General features: G+C 47.2%; 1 protein-coding gene across 1 annotated transcript in view; it reads left to right on the forward strand.

Moving 5' to 3' along the window:
* LOC310853982 (receptor tyrosine-protein kinase erbB-4-like) overlaps positions 1 to 24,043 on the forward strand; it is a gene marked incomplete at its 3' end in the record, with an annotated part of 499,617 nt that overhangs the window by 353,464 nt on the left and 122,110 nt on the right. The window contains exons 12-14 of the mRNA XM_083758457.1: positions 4,008 to 4,213; positions 9,085 to 9,217; positions 23,004 to 23,097. Coding sequence (XP_083614583.1) covers positions 4,008 to 4,213; positions 9,085 to 9,217; positions 23,004 to 23,097 — 433 coding nt within the window. The remainder of the gene's footprint in view (positions 1 to 4,007; positions 4,214 to 9,084; positions 9,218 to 23,003; positions 23,098 to 24,043) is intronic.

The raw sequence follows: 24,043 nt of genomic DNA on the forward strand, positions 1-24,043 counted from the left end.
TTCAAAGTGACAACTCCATAGCTGATATGGGCTGGGCTTCCGTGTTGTGGCCAACCAGCGGCACGCAACTCCTAACGTAACCGCCAGTCACCGTATTTGTGTGGGGAATAAAATGTTTATTATTATTATTGTTGTTTTGGCGGATCGCTACAAGTTCTTTGGTCTAGTTTTTCTTAAATGTATACGGACTCTAAACCGGACTCTTTTCACTGATGGAACAAGTTTTTCGGCACAGTTTTAAGTCGAAGAAATGGTTGCACAATGAATCCCCCTCGGATAAGAGGAAGCCCCCCCCCCACACCGTGGGCTATGTGTCTGTCTGTCTGTCCGTCCGTTTCACTCCAACCTCCAGATAAAAGGAACAATAATGATAGTGCTGTTAATGACAAGCCAGCCCTTGCCATGCAGTGCGGTGGCAGTATGAATGTCTCCCTAATGAGCGCTGACAAGTGTGGTCACCCTCCCGTTAACCCATTCAGGCCTGACGTCGAAATTAATATATATATATATATATATTTTTTTTAATGTCATTTTTTTGGAAAAACCTCATGTTTCTATATCAGTGGTTCTCAATATTTCAAGTCAAGGACCCCCAAAAATATATGAAATCGGCCGCTGACCCCCATCTGAAAATGTGTTGTTTCAGGGACCACCTCCCAGAAGCAAAGATTTGAGTTAAAAACGTTCGCTCTGAAAGAGTATAATATTCAAAACTTTGCACCACATGTTCATGATTTTCCAAAAAATAGCAGACCTACAAGCTCGTAGCGCGCCACTCGGTGGCGCGCTATGAGCTTGTAGATCTGCTATTTTTCAATAGCTAAATTATAACATCATGTTTAAAACACACAAAGGGGTTCCCGCCCAGAATGGGTTAAGCTAACCCCTCCACCCGCGCGCCGCCAGCGCTATTGTCTGCCACAACGCCCCATATCTCCGCTGCAATTATCTCCCAATTCATCTCCTGAGAGACATTAGAGAGAAGAGGGCCTCGCGGTCATGTCGGAGGATTGTTGCCATTATATTCCTTTGTGCGTCGTCAGGAGTATATCACGCCGGCGTTGATAACACACTGGTACAAATATATAAATGGCACGACGCGAGAACTTTTTAGAGCGCGTGATTCCCAACCTGTGGGCTGGTGTGGGGGCCCCCTGGTGGGCCGCGAGGGCATTGCAAGTGGGGGGACCCCCTGAATAATTGGATTGACCCATTTAGACCTGACATCAGATTCTAAAAATGTCTTCTACATCCTGAGTTTTCTAAAATAGCATTAACAAAAATACCATTTAGACCTAAGTTCGATTCTACAAATGCCTGTTCATGACAGTTTTCTGAAAAACCTATGTTTCTATATCAGTGGTTTTCAAACTATTTCATCTCAAGGACCCCCAATATCATATGTAATTGGCTGCCGACCCCCATCTGAACATATGTTGTTCCAGGGACCCTCCTCCCAGAAGCAAAGATTTGAGTTAAAAATGTCTGAAAGAATATATATTCAAAGATTTGCGCCACATTTTAACGATTTTTCAAAAAAATAGCAAACCTACAAGCTCGTAGCGTGTCACTCGGTGCCGCATTATGAGCTTGTAGATCTGCTATTTTTCAATAGCTGAAGTATAACGTAATGCGGTAATGCTTAAAACACCAAAAGGGGTTTCCGCCCAAAATGGGTTAACACTACGATGTTATTAATAACTGTTATTGATACGCCATTATGCGGCTGATCAGCAAGTCCAGTCCAGTTTGAATATTATTATTTCGTTCACAACGAACGTTTTTAAATCAAATCTTTGATTCTGGGGGGGGGGGGGGGGGGTCCTCCTTGGAACTACATATTTTCTGATGGGGGTCGGCGGCCAATTACATATCATTTTTGAGGTCCTTGACATGAAAAACGTTTGACCTAGAAACATATTCTATAGAAGAGGTTATTCAGAAAACATCTGGACATGGGAGTGGTCTTGTTCCTGTTGATGGGCAGGGGAGTCAAAATGACCTGGTCTTTTGGTGCCACAACAACTGAGATGGAAGGGATGCCTCCATAAATCTGAGCTGTGTGTGTGTGTGTGTGTGTGACTGTGTGCGTGCGTGTGTGCGTGTGTGCATTTTATTTTTGACCACTCAACACATGCAAATGCCTTCAAGACTTAAGTGGGCCCTGATTGAGAAAATGTTGGAAACCACTGATTTTAGACGGCTTTGCACTTGGACACTTGTCTGTCTCTGTGTCTCTCTGTCTGTCTATGTCTCTGTCTCTGTCTCTCTCTGTCTCTGTCTCTCTCTCTCCCCCCCCCCCCCCCCCCCCCCCCCCCCCCACATCTCCCTGTCTGTATGCGTCCTGTCTCCTCTGGTGTATTATTATCTCCAGGTTCAGAGCACATGCGTGCGGTGGTGTATTAGCTAATGAGCCTCCGTGTGTCCACTTTGATTTACTCTGCCTCCGTTTGGTTCTTCCATCAAAGTATATTTTGCGGTCAACTTTCTAGGCCCCAATTCGGGTTGGGGGGGGGGGCATATACCTTGACCCTGCGGTTTGAATGTCCTCCGCTGCGCCGCGTCTTGTGCTGTGGAGTCAAAGCGTGTTCAAAGTCACAGCGTCCGTCCGAAAAACTAATTTACGAGCCTCGTGTGGAGTTCACGCGACGAGCACGTTTTGTCATGAGGCTTGACATGACAGCCCGACATACGACTAGATGGATGTCGGAAAGATGAATGTCGGGACGGCCGACGCAAAGGACAAAACACAGGACAGGAACACCGCCTAGTGCAGCTACTGTATGCCCTCCTCCCCGTTGTTGCTGTCATTCTCAAGAACCTTTCTCTCATTTATCTCTTTCTCCCTCTGTTTCTCTCTCTGTTTTAGTGGTACAAACTGTTTCAGTGGGTTTTTTTTATCATTTTAGTGGTGCCCGCGGGGCCTCTACAGCGGTGCCTCTACAGCGGTGTCCGTGAGGCCTCTACAGGCCTCACGGGTAGTGTCGGTTCTGTCAATTTTCAAATGCTTCCGTCATACAGTCTGGAGCAACGGAAGCTCGTGTCATGAGTAAGCGATAAAGCGGAAGTGGAGACTCGTTTCGTGTTTACAGTCGCACAAATGTATCCTGATATTAATAGAAATCATCTAAGCATATATAGCTTGTTGCTTAGCAGGAAAAGAAAAATTTAATGTAAAGATATTTTAAAATATGTTTTCGTGAACGGAAATGGCAGCTTCCTTACTCGGATGTGTAGTTCCAGAGATTGCGTAATAGTTGTGTGTGTGTGTGTGTGTGTGTGTGTGTGTGTGTGTGTGTGTGTGCGTGTGCGTGTGTGTAATGCACGTAACTCGAGAACCGACTTCACATTCGACACACGCGTTCCACACCCCCACAGGTATTGCCCGGTATTGAGTCGGTCGGACCCACGGTTCTCCGGAACCACCACGAAAGGCTCTGGTCAGGCTCTGCCAGTGGGCCAACTCCTTTCACCTGGGCCAGGCTCTGCCAGTGTGCCAAATGAGGCCGACTGCTTTCACCTGTGCAATTTACAGCCTCTGCCTCAGCCCCTCTGCCTCAGCCAATTGAGGCTCAGTCTTCAGACACAGGCACATACACAGATCTCCATGTGGGACACCGGCTGACAGTTAAAACGGGTGCCATGACAACGCATATCATTAGGTTCCCAAGTTGCATCGTTCCCAAGTAGGCCGGTGGCCGACTGCGACGTGCACATACAGGTCTAGTCAGTCTAATTCTAACTCCATGTCTCTCCTCTCCGGCCCAGCGTCAGTCTAATTCTAACTCCATGTCTCTCCTCTCCTCTCCTCTCCTCTCCTCTCCTCTCCTCTCCTCTCCTCTCCTCTCCTCTCCTCTCCTCTCCTCTCCTCTCCTCTCCTCTCCTCTCCTCTCCGGCCCAGCGTCAGTCTAATTCTAACTCCATGTCTCTCCTCTCCTCTCCGGCCCAGCGTCAGTCTAATTCTAACTCCATGTCTCTCCCCTCCTCTCCTCTCCTCTCCCCTCCAGCGTCAGCGGCATCTCCCTGCTGATCCTGAAGCAGCGTTGGATCTCGTCGCTGCAGTTCCAGTCGCTGGACGAGATCAGCGCGGGCAGCGTGTACATCTTCAACAACAGCCGCCTGTGCTTCTACAACACGGTCAACTGGACCTCGCTGTTCCGCACCTCCACGCAGAAGGTCCTCATCCGGAACAACCGCGACCCCAAGGAATGCAGTGAGTACAGCCAGAGTGTATACAGTAGCTGAGTACAGCCAGAGTGTATACAGTAGCTGAGTACAGCCAGAGTGTATACAGTCAAACCTTCTGTTGTCGGTAAAGCCAGCACGCACCAGCTCAGTGGCCTTGTGGTTAGAGAGTGTCCGCCCTGAGACTGGGAGGTCGGGGTTCGATACCTGGCCGGGTCATACCAAATGGACCCTTTATGGGTCTGTAACTCTGAGCGTGTACAAATGGAACCAAATGGACGCTATTGCTTGTGTCGTGCCACCCCTGGTTGTGAGAGCTAACCTGAAGGTAGATTGTGAACGTTGCTGATAAGCAGAACCTCATTATATTCTGTAATGTGACACCGTCGTGCAACGCGTGAAATGGGAATCAAGGAGACAATTTGCACACATGCCAAACACGCAAGTAGTAAACATCACGCAAACAGACCAACATGATCACCGGAACTGCAATTCACATCCTCTCTCTCTCTCCCCGAGCACTCACCTCAATTAGCCTGAGCTGACCGATTCCTCTCTGCTGTCATTTAGCTAAACAAACACAAGGCACGCACACACGCACGCACGCACGCACGCACGCACACGCACACTGAGGAGGGAGAGTCAAACACCTACTGTATTTAACCCATTCTGACCGGGCACCCATTTTGGTGTTGGCATCATGTTATGCTTTAGCTATTGAAAAATAGCAGATCTACAAGCTCATATCGCGCCACCGAGTGGCGCGATACGAGCTTGTAGGTCTGCTATTTTTTGAAAAATCGAAGAACGACTGACATTTTTTAGAATCTGATCTCAGGTCAGAATGGGTTAACACACCATGCTCTCTTATTTTCTGTCCCATTTGCAAATCCAATATTTTCCACGCCCGCGGAAACCTTTGCACTATACGTATAGGCACACACACAATACACACACGTGCACGCACATGTGCAGTGCCATCCACACAGAGGTATCCGTGAACACATTATATAGGTATGCTCACACATACCGGCACACCTTCCTTTCACACATACTCAGAGTAATCAAACACCTATTAGCACTCTGATTGTCTTTTCTTCTCTCACATTAGAAGTCCAATTTTCTCCAAACTGCGGAATGCCCTTTGTGTGTGTGTGCCCTATATCCTGCCTCGCATACACACCCAATTACGCATGCACGGCACTTTCTCTCTCGCGTGCCCATGCGCCCGCACACACACACACACACACACACACACACACACACACACACACACACGCACTTCCAAGACGACTGTGTCATTGGTACCCTACGCCTCGTGGCCACAGAAGTCCTTACTCTGCTCCCCGCTAACAAAGTGCTTATCAAACGTTTTTGGGGATGGGGTGGAAATTTCCCATCTTGCGTGTGCTGTATTGGGCTTTCTTTCTTTCTTTCTTTCTTTCTTTCTTTCTTTCTTTCTTTCTTTTCTTCCGTCCGTTGCCTTTTCCTTTGTAGAGGGGGGGACTGAGCTTGGCAGGGTCTCCTCAGCAGCCTTAATAGGCCATAGGGCTCCTGATGGAATGATGGATAGCCTTCGCGGCTTAGCTAGGTACACTGGCAACCACGGACAAGAGAGAGAGAGAGAGACTGAGGGAGAGCTATGGAGAAGGGGGGAAGAGAGAGATAGACAGAGGCAGAGAGAGAGATAGACAGAAAGGGAGAGAGAGAGATAGACAGAAAGGCAGAGAGAGAGATAGACAGAAAGGGAGAGAGAGAAATAGACAGAAAGGGAGAGAGAGAGAGAGATAACAAGACAGAAGAGAGACGTTGCGTGGCTGTAGTTTTCCTCGGCGTTGCCAGGCTGTGGCTCTGGTATCATTAGCTGTGTTAATGAGTGCGTTTGGGGGTCCGGCGTGTCGCGGAGAGCGATCGATGCGAGCCCTTCACACCGGCCTGTTCATTAGGATACTCCCCCTGCGCCCCGCTCCGCCATCGACCGCACCGCGGGGGAGGGGAGTCGCTCCCGGGGCACAACCAGGTGTCACTCAGCGGGTCAGGCCAGCTAGGGGCCGGTTTAACCCATTCTGACCTGAGATCAGATTCATACGAGGTTTCCACTGGACACACACTGGTCTGATGAACCCATTCTGACCTGAGATCAGATTCTAAAAAAAATTCAGTCGTTCTTCGATTTTTCAAAAATAGCAGACCTACAAGCTCGTATCGCGCCACTCGGTGGCGCGATATGAGCTTGTAGATCTGCTATTTTTCAATAGCTAAAGCATAACATGATGCTGACACCAAAATGGGTTCCCGTTCAGAATGGGTTAAAAGGGAAGGGGTTCGAGGGGGGGGGGGGGGGGTGGGGGGCGTATGGCATCGATCGCTGTGCTAAAGTCTGCATGGGAAAATAGAGGCTTTGGGCTTGAGCCCCCCCGCAGTCATGAGGCTCTGGGAATGCTGATGTGCTCGAACACACACGCATGCACACTCAGGCACGCGCGCGCACACACACACACACACACACACACACACACACACACACACACACACACACACACACACACACACACACACACACACACACACACACACACGCACACACATGCACGCACAAACACATGCGCACACGCGCGCAGAGGCAAACAAACATACACACAAAGAAAGACATCCACAGGATAAAAATACATGCTGTGTTTAAACGCAAGCATTCACAGCAACTTCCAACCTGAGCTCATTCATAACGCCTCGTTATCACATCATTTCCATTCTCTCACTGTGTCATTAGACATCCCGCTCTCTTTTATGTAGGCTACTCGCTTTACTTGTGTGTGTGTGTGTGTGTGTGTGTGTGTGAGTGTGAGTGTGAGTGTGAGTGTGAGTGTGAGTGTGAGTGTGAGTGTGAGTGTGAGTGTGAGTGTGAGTGTGAGTGTGAGTGTGAGTGTGAGTGTGAGTGTGAGTGTGAGTGTGAGTGTGAGTGTGTGTGTGTGTGTGTGTGTGAGTGTGAGTGTGAGTGTGTGTGTGTGTGTGTGTGTGCGTGTGCGCGCGTGCGCGTGTGCGTGTGCGCGCGTGCGCGTGTGCGTGTGCGTGCGCGCGCGTACTGTCCCTGAGGAGTAGAGAAATGAGTCGGATTCAGTGAAGAAGCATTTTCCTCCTCTTTACTGGGCTTACTTCTAGGCCAGGGTTTAAGGTCGGGATTACAGTTAGGATTACAGTCAATTAAAATGGGAGATTATAGAAGGTTCAGGTTGTTCTTATACATGTCCTTATCGGCGAGGTTTTAGACTTACTACTACTAGTGTGAATCATTGAAAAATGCTGTGCGTGACGCCTGGCTTCAAGGGAATAAGAATGCATCTGCCATGGAGGAGAGTATCCTGAAACCTGAGGCCGGTTCTACAAATGCCTCAAAGTCAGTGGTTTTCAACCCGTGTTCTTTTTGGCGGCACATTTTGATTTTAGTTTTAGTCATGAATATATAGCTTTCATTATGTTTTTTTTTCTTCTTTTTTTTAGATATTTTTTTGCGGCTTACGCATTTTTATTGATTTTTGAAGGGACAGATAGTAGGCTGACAGGAAACGGGAGAGAGATGGGGGGATGACATGCGGTAAAGGCCGTGTCGGGTTCGGGAGTCGAACCCGCGGCACACCGCGACTGGATCACCAGTCCGGTGCCCAGACCGTTACGCTACGGCCTGGGCCCTTTCATTACGTTTTAGTCACATTTTAGTCACCTGGAATGTTTTAGTGTTTAGTCTAGTTTTAGAAGACTAAATGCCATGAGATTTTAGCCGGAAAAAATGTATTTTTCCGGGCCTTGATGCCATCGTGACTCGTTTTACACTAGCCAATCTACAAGCTCACCATCCAAGTGTAAAATGACTTCTACTGGATCTCTTGTCCACTAGTCCCTTCTTAACATTTTAATCTAGTTTTTGTTTGTTGACGAAATTCTTGTCAGTATATTTACAGTAGTCTTATTTCAGTCATCATAGCTTAGTTTTCATTTAGATTTCATTTAGTTTTAGTCAGTAGTCGACGAACATTTTTCGTCTTTGTTTTAGTCGACGAAATCAACACTGTTTTCAACCATTTTGATACCAGGGCCCATTATTGTGCATTTGAGCCACGGACCCCATTTGATGAGAGTCTCTGCAGACCCAAAACGAAAAAAGTCTTTGTTTTTCGTCCACAATTAATTCCATGCTATATTGATGTTGTTACCATTTGGGAGAGATGACCATGACCAAAAATAACAATTCTACATTCTCAAATTGTGTAGACTTCTAGTAAATTAAGTAATATACAGATGTTTGAAACAACAATTTAACTCTTGAGAGTGGACCCGTTTCATTTTACGCTCTCAAGAGTTAAAGATCTATAAGGGGCCAGTCCATTTTGGTTAACAACCCTCCATCATTTAGCTGGGGACCACCTGGAACCCTCTCAAGGACCGCTGGTGGTCCCTGGACCACCTGGAACCCTCTCAAGGACCGCTGGTGGTCCCTGGACCACCTGGAACCCTCTCAAGGACCGCTGGTGGTCCCTGGACCACCTGGAACCCTCTCAAGGACCACTGGTGGTCCCTGGACCACTGGTTGAAAACCACTGCTCAAAGTGTGTTGTGCCACTTGAATGAATGAATGAATAAATACTGAATAGTTTCCAGTTACATGGTAAAATACTTCAATATGGGGGGGGCTTTTGGGGCTTTTTTACAAAAAGAAAACAAGAAAAACAAAGCAAAGTTTTAGAACTTTACTCTGACAGAATGAAAACATTCAGATTGAGAACAAACGGATGGAAAAACGACGGTCATCCGATTTCAAACTCCAAACCAAGAGAGGAATAATATAGAACTTTTTGTTGTATTGAATTTTTGAACGTCATTGTTGCATTCTTGTTCTCTCCACAGGTCAACAGAGCATGGTGTGTGACCAGATGTGCTCAGACGCCGGGTGCTGGGGTCCAGGCCCGGACCAGTGCCTGTCCTGTCGAACCTTCAGCCGGGGCCGGACCTGCGTGGAGTCCTGCTACCTCTTTGACGGGTGAGCCACGCAGCCTGACCACTAGACGTACACATATAACCAACCTGACCACTAGACGTACACATATAACCAGCCTGTCCACTAGCCTGACCACTAGACGTACACATCTGACTGGCCTGTCCACTAGCCTGACCACTAGACGTACACATCTGACTGGCCTGTCCACTAGCCTGACCACTAGACGTACACATATGACTGGCCTGTCCACTAGCCTGACCACTAGACGTACACATCTGACTGGCCTGTCCACTAGCCTGACCACTAGACGTACACATATGACTGGCCTGTCCACTAGCCTGACCACTAGACGTACACATCTGACTGGCCTGTCCACTAGCCTGACCACTTCACATCCACTATACGCAGGGCTGCACAAAATTCAAAATGCGCTGTCAATCAAGCGCCGGGAAGCGCTTCTGCGTACCAACAGCTGGGGCCGCACAGAATGATTATTATGGCCAGAATACTAGTCAATTCTGTGGCGAGAGCATTTTCCACCGACTGCCACTCAACGTGGCTACTGGCCCATCACAGCACGTCTTGCACAAGTGCACTGGCCATTGTGGCCAATCACAGCGCGTCCTTACTCAAATGAGGGAGGATTCCAAATCCATGCGTGCTGCTTCCTGCTTGCTACTGGGAGGAGGACAGGAGTTTACTACGGAGAAAAAGTTATCTGACACATTATTCTTACAGTATTACAGCCAAACTCTCGTCAAAATGTCCAAGAAGCAAGCGCCATTAAGTAACTATTTTGGTGTTCCAGCACCACCACCTCCAGAGAGACGCCGAACGGAACCACCACCTGAACCGCACAGAAAACGTGTGTTTGCGGAAAAGTGTTTGGATGATGTCGGCTGGCTCCAAACTAATGCTGAGCGCAGCGAGATGTGGTGCAAAATATGTCGTGAGCATCCCAATCTGGCCGATAAATACTGCACCTTTTATACAGGGACAAAGAATTTCAGTCACACAGCTTTTATTGTAAAGGGTATTGTACATTATTTATTTTGCACCGAGGAGCCATGCGTGTCTGACTGTCTGACTGTGTACTGTACATCGCCTCGGCTAAAAGGGAAGCCTGACGTATGCTTCGCCGTACGACGTGTCGTATGTTAAACAAATAGTTGATCAGCAAGCTCACAACGTGTCGCCTCCGCAACACGTTGTGAGCTAGTAGATCGGCTATTTAAATAAAAAATAAAAAAAAGTATCTAAATATTGCTTTGATGTGCTTGAAATGTACTGTAATTCTGCAAACTGTTAATACATTTTCAATCAATCAATCAATCAAAGGAAGTATTAAGAAGTTTAGAATATGCATATAGGGCTGGAATACACATGGACCTATAGCTGCAATTTGCAACTCTGGATTTTTTTTTATAATGGGATGAATCTAGATTTGCAATACTCTCCATTGACTCCCCAGTCCCCACTTATCCAATAAATATCGTTTTGCTTTAAGTTATTCATGCATCCCTCTTTTATCCATCCAGCGAGACGGGTCGCCGCATTTTAGGAGCACCAAGTAACTCCTCCAGGTGCTCCTCTGAGTACTAGACCAAAAAAGTTGTGTGCAGCCCTGGTTATTAGGACTGGGGTATTCAACTATAGATTAGGAAGGGAGGGGGCCACAACTGTAGAATGAGTGTGTGTGTGTGGGGGGTCCGCACAGCGTGCACACTTTGAGCACAAAACCCCTGACTGTACCCGTTGGGCACCAACATGATCACCTCTGTGCGCCAATGCAATGGATGGCATAAATGGCTTATATAGGACAAAGGCACAATATAATAATAATAACTTTATTTACATAGCACTTTTCTAGACTAAAGTCACAAAGTGCTGTACAACAAATTCACTAAAAAGCAGGAAAATCAAACACAATTAAAAATAGATAGTAACATAGCATAACAACAACAACAACAGATGGCCAACAGTAAAAAAGCATAATATTAAAAAATGCAATTATAGAAACGACAACAAATTGTAATGGACTAAATTACAGACAAAGTTCAGTGAACAAACATTCACTGGGCTACAGGAAGGCCAGTGGGCTGCTCTGGCCTCACGCAGCCTCTCAGTTCATTAGTTCCTATTTCCAGGCTCTCTGTTCATTACCGCTTCCTGATACTCTGTTTAGTTCCACATACCACACTTAACCCACTTAGGCCTGAAATAAATAAAAAGTCTTCTGAAAGAATATTATATTCAAAGATTTGTGCCACATTTTCACGATAAAAAAATAGCAGACCTACAAGCTCATAGCGCGCCACTCGGTGGCGCGCTATGAGCTTGTAGGTCTGCTATTTTTTTCGATCTGCTATTTTTCAATAGCTAAAGTATAACATGATGCTTAGTTAAGCAGGGCAGCCTATTTAACCCATTTAGACCCAAGTTCAATCGATTCTACAAAATGTCTTCTAAATCATGACACTGACATGTTTCTATGTCAGTGGTTCTCTTAACTATTTCATGTCAAGGACCCCAGAAATTATATGAATTTGGCCGCCGACCCCCCCATCTGAAAATATGTTGTTCCACGGGACCCTCTCCTGAAGCAAAGATTTGACTTAAAAACACAAAAAATGTATATTCAAAGATTTGCGCCACATTTTCAAGTTTTTCTAAAATAGCAGATCTACAAGCTCATAGCGCGGCACTCGGTGCCACGCTATGAGCTTGTAGATCTGCTATTTTCCAATAGCTAAAGTAGAACATAATGCTTAAAACACCAAAAGGGGTTCACCGTCCGTCCATTAATCCATTTTGGGCAGGAACCCCTTTTGGTGTTAGCATTATGTTATGCTTTAGCTATTGAAAAATAGCAGATCTACAAGCTCATAGCGCGCCACCGAGTGGCGCGCTACGAGCTTGTAGGTCTGCTATTTTTTGAAAAATCGAAGAACGACTGACATAGAAACATAGCTTTTTCAGAAAACTGTCAGGATGTAGAAGACATTTTTTAGAATCTGATCTCAGGTCAGAATGCCCATATAGGGCAGGAGCCTATCTCCTGTTTCTGTAGAGAGAGAGAGAGTGTGAGGCGGCTGGACGTACAGTATACAAATACATCCCCCCCCAACCGTTAATGTATACAAGTACACCCTCTGGACATGGCGGTGGATGCATGGGTGGTTATTGACCACACCGAACCAACCAGGACGCGTTCACTGACATTCATCTGAGGCTCCTCTTTCTGAAGGTTGTATAATGGCACTCAGGTGCAGGTTGCTTCACGCCAGGGGGGGGAGAGAGCTACTGTACATGGGGAAAAAAAGCCACATGCACCACAGATTATCGTCACGTGGGGGGGGGGGGGGGGGGGCTCCTCCTTAGCATGACGTGGCATCTGAATTAGTACATCTTCCACGGCGGGTCTGCTCTGTTTTATTATTTTGCGTGTGTTTGTTTGTTTTTTTTCCCCCCGAGGGAGGGGGGGGAGCGGGGGCTGGGTTTGTGGGGAGCGGGGGCTGGGTTTGTGCGGAGCGGGGGCTGGGTTTGTGGGGAGCGGGGGCTGGGTTTGTGGGGAGCGGGGGCTGGGTTTGTGGGGAGCGGGGGCTGGGTTTGTGGGGAGCGGGGGCTGGGTTTGTGGGGAGCGGTGGCTGGGTTTGTGGGGAGCGGTGGCTGGGTTTGTGGGGAGCGGTGGCTGGGTTTGTGGGGAGCGGGGGCTGGGTTTGTGGGGAGCGGGGGCTGGGTTTGTGGGGAGCGGGGGCTGGGTTTGTGGGGAGCGGGGGCTGGGTTTGTGGGGAGCGGGGGCTGGGTTTGTGGGGAGCGGGGGCTGGGTTTGTGGGGAGCGGGGGCTGGGTTTGTGCGGAGCGGGGGCTGGGTTTGTGGGGAGCGGGGGCTGGGTTTGTGGGGAGCGGGGGCTGGGTTTGTGGGGAGCGGGGGCTGGGTTTGTGGGGAGCGGGGGCTGGGTTTGTGGGGAGCGGGGGCTGGGTTTGTGGGGAGCGGTGGCTGGGTTTGTGGGGAGCGGTGGCTGGGTTTGTGGGGAGCGGTGGCTGGGTTTGTGGGGAGCGGGGGCTGGGTTTGTGGGGAGCGGGGGCTGGGTTTGTGGGGAGCGGGGGCTGGGTTTGTGGGGAGCGGGGGCTGGGTTTGTGGGGAGCGGGGGCTGGGTTTGTGGGGAGCGGGGGCTGGGTTTGTGGGGAGCGGGGGCTGGGTTTGTGGGGAGCGGGGGCTGGGTTTGTGGGGAGCGGGAGCTGGGTTTGTGGGGAGCGGGAGCTGGGTTTGTGGGGAGCGGGGGCTGGGTTTGTGGGGAGCGAGGGGGCTTTGAAGTTTGCTGGGGGTGGGATCTGGTGGTGGTTGGGGGGGAGGGAGGCCTTTGAAGACGTTGAACGGGGGGGAAAGCCTGAGCACGAGGCTGGCACCATACTGTATATGTGCGCGTGCTCGCCACATGGTAAACGCAGTCACTCCATTATTAGCCCAAAGGTGCACGGCAACAATACTAGAAAAGGGAGAAAATGTTTTTATAGCCGCACACTCCGTAGCTGCCAAATGCCAAGAGTTTATTGTTTATCGTGATTCGTGGACGCAGAGAAAACAAACCAACCTTTTCGGACAGAAATACTGCCTTCTTCTAGGGAATACCTGAACAATGGTCTCTAGGACAGAGTACAAGCTTAAAGTATCACAAAATGGAATAACTCAAGTGACGTAAACATATACGCCTTAATTGCACTCAAGCAAAGCGCAGCACTTGACTAAAATTTACTTAACTTGATGACTCTCCTCCCTGGCTCCACACATGCACGAAGCGTACAAAATACAACCGGGAGGGTTTCCCTTTTGAACATATTTATTTCCAAATGCCGGCCGTGTGTGTCTCCTTTGCCATTGCCCCCGTCCCCCCCGTTGAATTAACCCATTCTGACCTGAGATCAGATTCCAAAAATGTCTTCTACATCCTGACAGTTTTCCATTCTGACCTGAGATCAGATTCTAAAAATGTCTTCTACGTCAGTCGTTCTTCGATTTTTCAAAAATAGCAGACCTACAAGCTTGTAGGTCTGCTATTTTTCAATAGCTAAAGCATGACATAATGCTAACACCAAAAGGGGTTCCCGCCCGGAATGGGTTAAAAGGTCTGCCTGTCTCTGTGAGGTCGCGGTGGCGTGCCGCGCGGCGAGACCGTGATGTTTTGCCTCTGACCTCCAGTCATTGTGCGGCAATGTGACAATCCACCGCCGAGCGCCTCATTATGTATGTTTCCAGGTTAATGGTTTTTAACCCGTTTAGCAACCGGATTCCACAAAACGTCTTTTAAATCATGACAGTTTTCAGAAGAAAAGAAAACCCCTCCGTTTCTATGTCAGCGGTTCTCAAACTATTTCATGTCAAGGGGGATATAAGAGCATGATAAAATAAAAGAAAAACATATTTTTCTAAGTCTCAGTCTAAGGAGTTTTACTTCTTTTTCTATACGGTGAGCGAGTCTTTTTCCTGTCAAAGTTTCCCTTATGTCAAGGTGGAGCCCCAGAATTATTTCTAATTGGCCCCCCGGACCCCAATCTCAAAATATGTATTGTTCCAGCAAAGATTTGAGTGAAAAAACGTCGGCATGACACATTTTCACGAGTGCCGTGCTATACGAGCTTGTAGATCTGCTATTTTTTTAATACTCCTAAAGTATAACACAATGCTTAAATCACCAAAAGGGGTTCCCGTCCGTCCGACCGCCCTGGATGGGTTAAACCTTCGGATCGCCCGAGCGCGCCCTTATTGTGCGTCTCCATTCTTTTAATGAGGGACGGAGCTAATTCCCTCCCGTTCTCCCCCCACTGTCTGTTGAATAAAAGAACAGGAATAAAGAAAGGAGCGGGTTCGGGGGGAGATTAAAGCGTGTGCGTTTGAAAGTGTTTAATTAAAAAGTTGCTCTTGTGGGTTGGCCGGATTTATAAAACGCCGGGTGGGGAGGGGAGGGGGCTTGAACGCCACACAGCCCCTGCTTAACCCATTCTGAACGGGAACCCCCTTTAAAGGTATATTCAGTGATTTCACTTAATTCAAATATCACTTATTTTTTTGTTTTGTTGTGATAATCCTCCCTACTATAGAGTGTGCTGGCCATATAAGGAGTTCCTCCCTGTCCCCAGTTAACCCCTGGGGGTCAAAAAACCTTAGGTTTCGTTTTTGACTCTCTATCCTGATTGGACGAAAGGCTGGGTCCCACAGCCAAAAACGAAACCTAAGGTTTTTTGAGTGAAATCACTGAATATACCTTTAAGCATTATGTTATGCTTTAGCTATTTGAAAAAAATAGCAGATCTACAAGCTCATAGCGCGGCACCGAGTGCCGCGCTATGAACCTGTAGGTCTGCTATTTTTGAATAAATCGTGAAAATGTGTTTCAGAGCGAACGTTTTTTAACTCAAATCTTTGCTTCTGCGCCTGCGGGGGGTCTCTGGAAAACCATATTTTCAGACGGCCATGGCCATATATACTACAGATAATTCTGGGGGTCCTTGACATGAAAAAGTTTGACAACCAACTGACATAGAAACATAGGTTTTTTTTCAGACATTTTGTAGAATGGGCCTCGGGTCTGACTGGGTTAAATTCCTGCTAAAATGGGCCTAATCCCCCATCAGTCCAACCCCAGAGGACGGCCGTTTGCAGGCGCACGCGGCCGGCCCTGAAGGGAGCCAATCAGGAGAAACCTTCCCCGGTCTGCCTGTGCGCGGAATGGAAATGACCCCCGAGACCGCCCGCCCGCCGCAGTCCAAGGTCTTTGTCTGTCTATATAATACAGAGTTTTCCTCATAGCTTATTATATAATTATATTATTGTGGCTGTCGAGTGGGAACCTTGTATTTCACTATTTCAATTTAGTTTTTTTTTTACATTAAAAACAAAACACACAACCATCTCAGGTAATCAGAATCAGAATCACTTTATTTGTCATTTTCCTATATGTACTTGCATACAAAAGAACATGAAATATCGTTTCCCCCTTTGCAGTTATTGGCAGTGCAACATAAAACATAGAGCCTATTTAAAAAACACAAGCTAAAAAACTAAAACAAAACATGGACAAACGTTTAAAAAGAGCCCCAGTATGTATGATTGATGACGTGCAATTCATATGGAAAAGTTAAGAGTTACCAACACCACGCACAACCTATAAATAAATAAAGTGGCATGGTGCTGTCCTTAAAAACAAAACGTTACCAGCGCTGTTTTTTTAAAGTGCTGTTGTGCATCCAAAGTGCCCAGTCCAGTAATGTCTTAGCCTCACAATCTTTTCTTTCCAGCAGATATCAGGGATGTAGAACACAAATCAACTCTTCCATTGAGTATTATACTACAAAATATCAGCATTAAGCTGTTGCATTGTGGACAGTACGTACAGTATCGTCCATCAAAGTAGACTACTTTATACATTAATCAACAAAGATGCATTTCTGTATTTTGTATGCGTCTATAGAGTTAACATTACTCTTAACAGAGCATCACAGACCACGACAGGCCCAGGAAATAATTCCCCATTCATTTTCCCCATAGACATTTCAAAAAGTATTCATTTCAAGATCTGTAAGCCTCGAACAAAGCCAACTCGGATCGTGACAAATCTTGACAACAAAACGCAATTTCTTTGGGCCGAACAAATAATTCAAAAGAAGAAAAATAGGGCAGTTTACAAGGTTGTTTATTAGTGTCCCCGAAGGGCAAAAGGTTTTTACAGCAGGTCATGAGGCTTGAAACACATATAAATACATCAGTCAGACCAAAGTTATTGCTGCTGGTCACAAGCGTGCGCTGCGCCCGGCCTACTTGCATCTTCAGGCGACCGCCTTCTTGAGAAGCAAGATACTGTCAACACTTTATTTTGTTGTTTTCCTTCTTTGTAATCTTTTGTTTGGCCCAAAATATTGTGTTGTCGTCATGATTTGTCACGACCCGAGTTGGCTTTGTTCGAGGATTATAAAGATCTTTAAATAGATTGATAGATTTGGAAATGTATGGGGAAAAATGCATGGGGAATTATTTCCTGGGCCTGAATATTGAAATATATGTCTTTTTTTGAGCGGTGCCTCTGCTCCATTACGCAGCTATGTCTGTCCCTATGTGTACGTGTCTGTCCCAGGGACGTGCCGTGCACACATACACATCAAAGGGGGCTTTAGCCCCTGCCCTTTTACCCGTCTGTAAAACAACTGCCCTCTCCAGACCATGAATGCAGCCTTTAACCCATTCTGACCGGGCAACCATTTTGGTGTCGGCATCATGCTATGCTTTAGCTATTTAAAAATAGCAGATCTACAAGCTCATATCGCGCCACCGAGTGGCGCGATACGAGCTTGTAGGTCTGCTATTTTTGAAAAAAATCGAAGAACGACTGACATTTTTAGAATCTGATCTCAGGTCAGAATGGGTTCATCAGACCATTGTGTGTCCGGCGGAAACCTCGTATGAATCTGATCTCAGGTCAGAATGGGTTAAGAAATGCAATTGCCACACCTTTCCATGCCATGCCGGAAGGCAGCTTTCATGCTATGTTTCAGAAGTCTCCTGAACTCGGAACACAGCATTTTGCGTTGAACAAATCTGTTTATAAATCCATGTCGTTACACCGCGTCTCCACTAGCGAGTCTCCACCACTACGAGTGCTGGGTTGCGCCCCGAAAATAGCTGATATACAATCTCTCAACGCGTCGAAAGCGCAACGCGTTGAGCATGTAGATCTGCTATTTTTTTGCTATTTTTGTCCAAAAGTGCCCTCTGCCTCTCTGACCCTCTCCGACACGCACGTTACATTGGATCTTTTTGAATTTTTGTCTTGTCATGTCAGGGAATCATAGCTTCAAATTGACATATTGGTTGTTCAGTTTGGTCCACCAGTTTTGGAGATATGGCTTATAGAGTAATGTCTTTCAGAGAAACAGCGAGTTGAGAAAACAGGCTTGAAAGGTTCACTTCTGTGGACTCTAACATTACACCTAGCTACATTTTTTACATTTTTTTTTTTTTACTTAAATTTTTATCCCACGATTTTGTAACCCAGTTTTCTTTTCACCCAGTGCCAATTGTCTAATGTAATCCTGGGCGCTACACTTCCTCTGCCAACCTGGGGGGGGGGCAGCGGACTGACCTCATGCCTCCTTCTATGCATGAGGAGTCCAAGCTGCTTCTTTTCACCTGACAGAGGGGAATTTCCCCGGCCGGACGTAGCGCGTGGAAGGGACACGTTATTCCGACCAGTTCCTTTCCCCTCCATCAGGCTGGCCAGGCTGGCCAGGGGGAGGTGTGTCGATTTCAGCTCTGACACTTATTTCAGACATGCTCTAGTATGTGAAGAGTCTGCCTGTGCTATTAACTCATTTTGGGAAAAAAATATAAAGCCACCAGCCACCCCACCTACGTGTTTCTCCAAAGGATTCCCCCGGACAGCGCCCCTTTTCCCCGAAGAGAAATCTAATTTACTTTGAAATAAGCGAAAGAAAGAAAGGAGAAAGAGGGGTGGGTGGGCGGGCAGGAGGTTTAAAAGGATAGACACGACAGCATTTTCGGTGGTGTTGGGGTTGCTGTGGTGTTCCTCGCCATCGATCTGAAATGTTGTTTATGAAAGGGGACCCTGAGAGCTATTTGGATGGAATATACAATATGTCTGAGGTCCCCTATTGGGAGCAGTAATAGCCAATAACTGATATACCGTCCTGTCCCCCCCCAAAAAAACATTTGCACTGTTGGTCCTTTGATTCCAATTTCATCTGTGATGCCGTTTTAATGTGACACAGTTGGAAACTGAGAACCAAAAATCTGTTTCTTTCATTTTTTTTCCCCCAGCTTTTTACTAACTTTTACAGCCACAAAGTTTCCAGAGCTTTTCTTTCGAGATTCATTACACATCAAACGGCATGAAAATCACACGGAATTATAACATGTCACATTTTTCACCACGAGATTGCTTGGAGAGAAAAAAAAACGCTCCAAAGGGAAGTGTTTGTGGCACCCTTGTGGCACGCACGCACGCACGCACCCACCCACGCACGCACACACGCACGCACGCACGCACGCACCCACGCACACACACACGCACCCACGCACGCACCCACGCACACACAGTGGTTCTCAAAGTAGGGTTCGGGGACCCCCAGGGGTGCTCGAGGGGGTTCCAGAGGGGTCCCCAGAAACAAAATGTTAGCATCAAAATCAGTTTAACCACAATAACCCTATATTTTGTACTTTGGCTATTTGAAAATAGCAGAACAGCCGGTATTGTAACGCCTGTGAGCGTGTAGAACTGTAGATCTGTAGATCTGCTATTTTTCCCCAAACTGTCCGCACCCCGGAATAGGGATGATACAGTTCATGCGGTGGTGAACCGCTCACACTTTCTTTCTTTGTGAGAAAGTGTAACGGCGTGTGTGTGTGTGTGTGTGTGTGTGTGTGTGTGTGTGTGTGTGTGTGTGTGTGTGTGTGTGTGTGTGTGTGTGTGTGTGTGTGTGTGTGTGTGTGTGTGTGTGTGTGTGTGTGTGTGTGTGTGTGTGTGTGTGTGTGTGTGTGTGTGTGTGTGTGTGTGCCAATCGATCGCTCTGATGTGAAAAGTGTTTTTGATGGACGGCGGCTGTTATTGACGACCGCCGGAGACGTGCACTTCAAAGGCTTCTGATGCTGACACAAACAACACAAGAATCTGTCGATGGGACACGCACCCGCGCACACACACAGACACGCACACGCGCACACACACACACACACACACACACACACACACACACACACACACACACAGAGGAACATGCGGTGGGCCCTCAGGCACGCAGACAGAAAACAAAAACCCATACGCAGGCCCAGGCCGTAGCGTAACGGTCTGGGCACCGGACTGGTAATCCAGTCGCAGTGTGCCGCGGGTTCGACTCCCGGACCCGACACGGCCTTTACTGCATGTCATCCCCCCATCTCTCTCCCGTTTCCTGTCAGCCTACTGTCTGTCCCTTAAAAAATCAATAAAAGGCGTAAGCCGCAAAAAAAATATCTTAAAAAAAAAAAAAAAAAAAAAAACCCATACGCAGTGATGGTGAAAAGTACTGAGACTTTTTTACTTGAGTAAAGGTAGCAATACTATTTAGTTGTATTGTTTATTTTACAGTACACTGTTGCACATACTGTGACATGACTGAATTGAACTTTTTACCAGAGTAAAGGTATTGTCATCAAAATATAATACTACTGCTACTACTTTAAATAGTCGATTTACATCGTGAAGCATTCTCAGCGAAGTACAGTATAAAATAGGGGTTAAGTTGTTAACAGTTCTACTGCATAACCCGTGTTCCCCGCTATTTAATCCAATATTCCACGCTGCCTAGATTGTCTTATTACCTTTGGAGCATACTGTACGCCAAAGTATTTGCAGCTTTGATCGATAGTCAGATGGTTTGTTGTTGAAGAGAAAAGCACGCCGCCATTACAATAAGAACAGCCTCCACAGCATGTTGTAGTCCAAACAAACCCACGTTCAGTCGTTCACTTGCATTGAACTCATTTTCCCAGAAGCCCTAGCAGCCCAGAGCATGGCTTGATTTGCGGTTTCATCATCATAACGCGACGGCCTCGTCACCAGGTCTGCGACAAATCCGCTCTTTCTTTGTAACCAAAGCTGTCAAATAATTGTAGTGGATATGAGCAAACACAGTTATGTGTAAAGCAAAAGTACCTCAGAGTTGTTCTGAAGTATACGTGAATATGATATCTGTACTTTCCGTCACTGTGTACGGAACACCATGGAAACCCTGAAACCTGTGCGTCTTAACACGTAGGCGCTGGTGCCTGACGGCAGGGTCCTGGGTTCTGGTGCCTGACGGCAGGGTCCTGGGTTCTGGTGCCTGACAGCAGGGTTCTGGGTTCTGGTGCCTGACAGCAGGGTCCTGGGTTCTGCTGCCTGACAGCAGGGCCCTGGGTTCTGCTGCCTGACAGCAGGGTCCTGGGTTCTGGTGCCTGACAGCAGGGTCCTGGGTTCTGGTGCCTGACAGCAGGGTCCTGGGTTCTGGTGCCTGTTGGCAGGGCCCTGGGTTCTAGTGCATGACAGCAGGGTCCTGGGTTCTGGTGCCTGTTGGCAGGGCCCTGGGTTATGGTGCCTGACAGCAGGGTCCTGGGTTCTGGTGCCTGACGGCAGGGTCCTGGGTTCTGGTGCCTGACAGCAGGGTCCTGGGTTCTGGTGCCTGGCGGCAGGGTCCTGGGTTCTGGTGCCTGACAGCAGGGTCCTGGGTTCTGGTGCCTGACGGCAGGGTCCTGGGGTTCTGGTGCCTTGACAGCAGGGTCCTGGGTTCTGGTGCCTGACAGCAGGGTCCTGGGTTCTGGTGCCTGACAGCAGGGTCCTGGGTTCTGGAGCCTGTTGGCAGGGTCCTGGGTTCTGGAGCCTGTTGGCAGGGTCCTGGGTTCTGGTGCCTGACAGCAGGGTCCTGGGTTCCATTCCCCAGCTAGACTGAACCTTTGCTGCATGTCACTCCACTCCTATATTCCTCTGTCTGCCGCTGTGGACCATCAATGAAGGCAGAGGCACGTAAAGATACCAGAGCACGGCCACACACACACACACACACACACACACACACACACACACACACACACATGCGCGCGCATACACACACAGCGGTTCAATAGGCTTCAGTGGCCTGCGGGGCTCATGGGTGGCCTCTCACTAAATCTGATGCCTAAAACCCCAATATCCTCCTCCGTTGTTTACCTCCTGTCTATGGGAGAAGCACTGGAGGCTGTCAGGCATTATATTACACACTAAATCATGACACGCACGCGTGAGCCCACACACACACACACACACACACACACACACACACACACACACACACACACACACAGAGAGCCAGGCGAGCTAAGAGTTATATTAAAACGTAGGTGAAAAAAGTGAGGTGAAAACCGCCAGGATCACATTACTGGCGGTTCGTGAGTGTAGGATAGCGTTACCCCAGTTAAATTCAGGGTACATTGCGTTATTACAATGGCACAAAGTGCATTTTAGAGATAAACTGGGGACCTGAGTGGCTTCCCAGGTTCGAGAATAGACTTTTACCTTAAGGTCTAGCTGGGGAACGTCACCCGAGGGCTTTGTGGAAGAACTGAGAGGAATGTCTCCTCTTCTGGGCTGGGCGCGTTCCGTCCCCGCCGCACTACAACATGTCGTTTCTGTAGGCCATATACCGATCAATATTTCAGTGTGACTCTGCTCTTAAATCTATTATACATAATGGCTTATTGTATAATATTGTGTATACTCTCTCTTTCTATCGCTCTCTTTCTTCACACTCCATCTCTCTTTCTCGCCACCGTCTTACTCTGGTACAATATTATTTTCTTTTTTCTTTAATATTTTTTATCCCACGATATTGTAACCCATTTTTCACCCCTGTGTCAATCATGTAATGTGATCCTGGGCTCTACACACCCTCCACCAACCTAGTCCCCATATATGGGGGACATGGGGAGAGCAACGGACTTGAACTCATGCTTCCTTCATGCCTGAGTGTCCAAGTTGCTCCTTTACACCTGACAGGGGGGAGTTTCCCTGGTTGGACGTAGCGCGTGGAACACGTTATTCCAACCAGTTCCTTGTTCCTTTCACCTCCATCAGGCGCCCGGCTGGTACAATATTATTTTAAAACAAAATCCTTAATTTTCTAGGCCTCGATCGGTCAATCAATCAATCAATCAATCAACCAATCTATCTACAGTACAAGCTAATCTATATTTGTATGCAACTAGCCAGCTTCTTGGTCTATTCTAATCTCCCCTCTCTCTCTCTCTCCCCCCCCCTCCCCCCCCACAGGGATGTGCGTGAGTTTGCCAACGACTCGTTGTGTCTGGAGTGTGACGGCCAGTGTGACAAGATGGACGACGGCAGCGCCACGTGCCTCGGCCAGGTGAGAGAGAGCCACTCGACCGCACAACCTTTTAACTAGGGCTGCGAATCTTTAGGTGTCCCACGATTCCATTCGATTCCCATTCTTGGGGTGACGATTCGATTCAAAAACGATCTTTTCGATTTTTACGATTCTCGATTCAAAAAAGATTTTTTTCCGATTCTAAAGCAGTTTTTTTTTTATTTTATTAAAAACAATTAAATAGAATTTTAGCATGATCTACTCCAGTCTTCTGGCATGAAAGCAGAGTACATTTAGTAAAAAGCTTGTATAATTGTAAAGGTTTTATCAACTGAATGTTTTAAACACACAAAGGTTAAATCCAAGAGTAAGAACATGTCTCATTTATTTAGCTTGCACAAATTTGAACCAGTACAAAAGTTACAAAATCTCTTCTCACTCAATACCAGAACAATACATTAGTATTAAAACAGGTGTAAAATAAATACAATTGGCAGGCTTAGCTTAGCTGGTAGTAAATGCACTATGCAGAAACCCAGGCCATAATGGCAATATTTTTTTTTTTTGCAAAATGTACCTGTCAGGTACAGGTACATTTGTGCAAGAAAATGAGAATCGATTCTGAATCGGACGGCATTAGAATCGCGATTCTAACTCGAATCGATTTTTTTTGACAGCCCTACTTTTAACCAGAACGTTTCCCTCTCTCTCCGTCTTCAGTGACCACTTTTGCTCCTCGTAAAAAAAGGCTTCTCGACTTATTATGAGGAGTTAAATAAAAAGAAAAATGGGATTTTTTTTCTCTCTTCTTGGGCGAGAAATTCCCGAAGATATATTGGGTAATCTGTTAGCGAAGGAGAAAGCTAGGTTAATGAGTTTAATGACAAACTGCTCTCAACGCTTCAGGAGGTATGCTTAAGGCGGGCGGGCAGGCGTGAGCGCACGCCAAAAAACTGCATGCCCGAATGCAGGGTTTTTTGAGGTG

Source organism: Protomyctophum parallelum, assembly GCF_964188405.1.
Source record: "Protomyctophum parallelum genome assembly, chromosome: 23".
Taxonomy (NCBI): domain Eukaryota; kingdom Metazoa; phylum Chordata; class Actinopteri; order Myctophiformes; family Myctophidae; genus Protomyctophum; species Protomyctophum parallelum.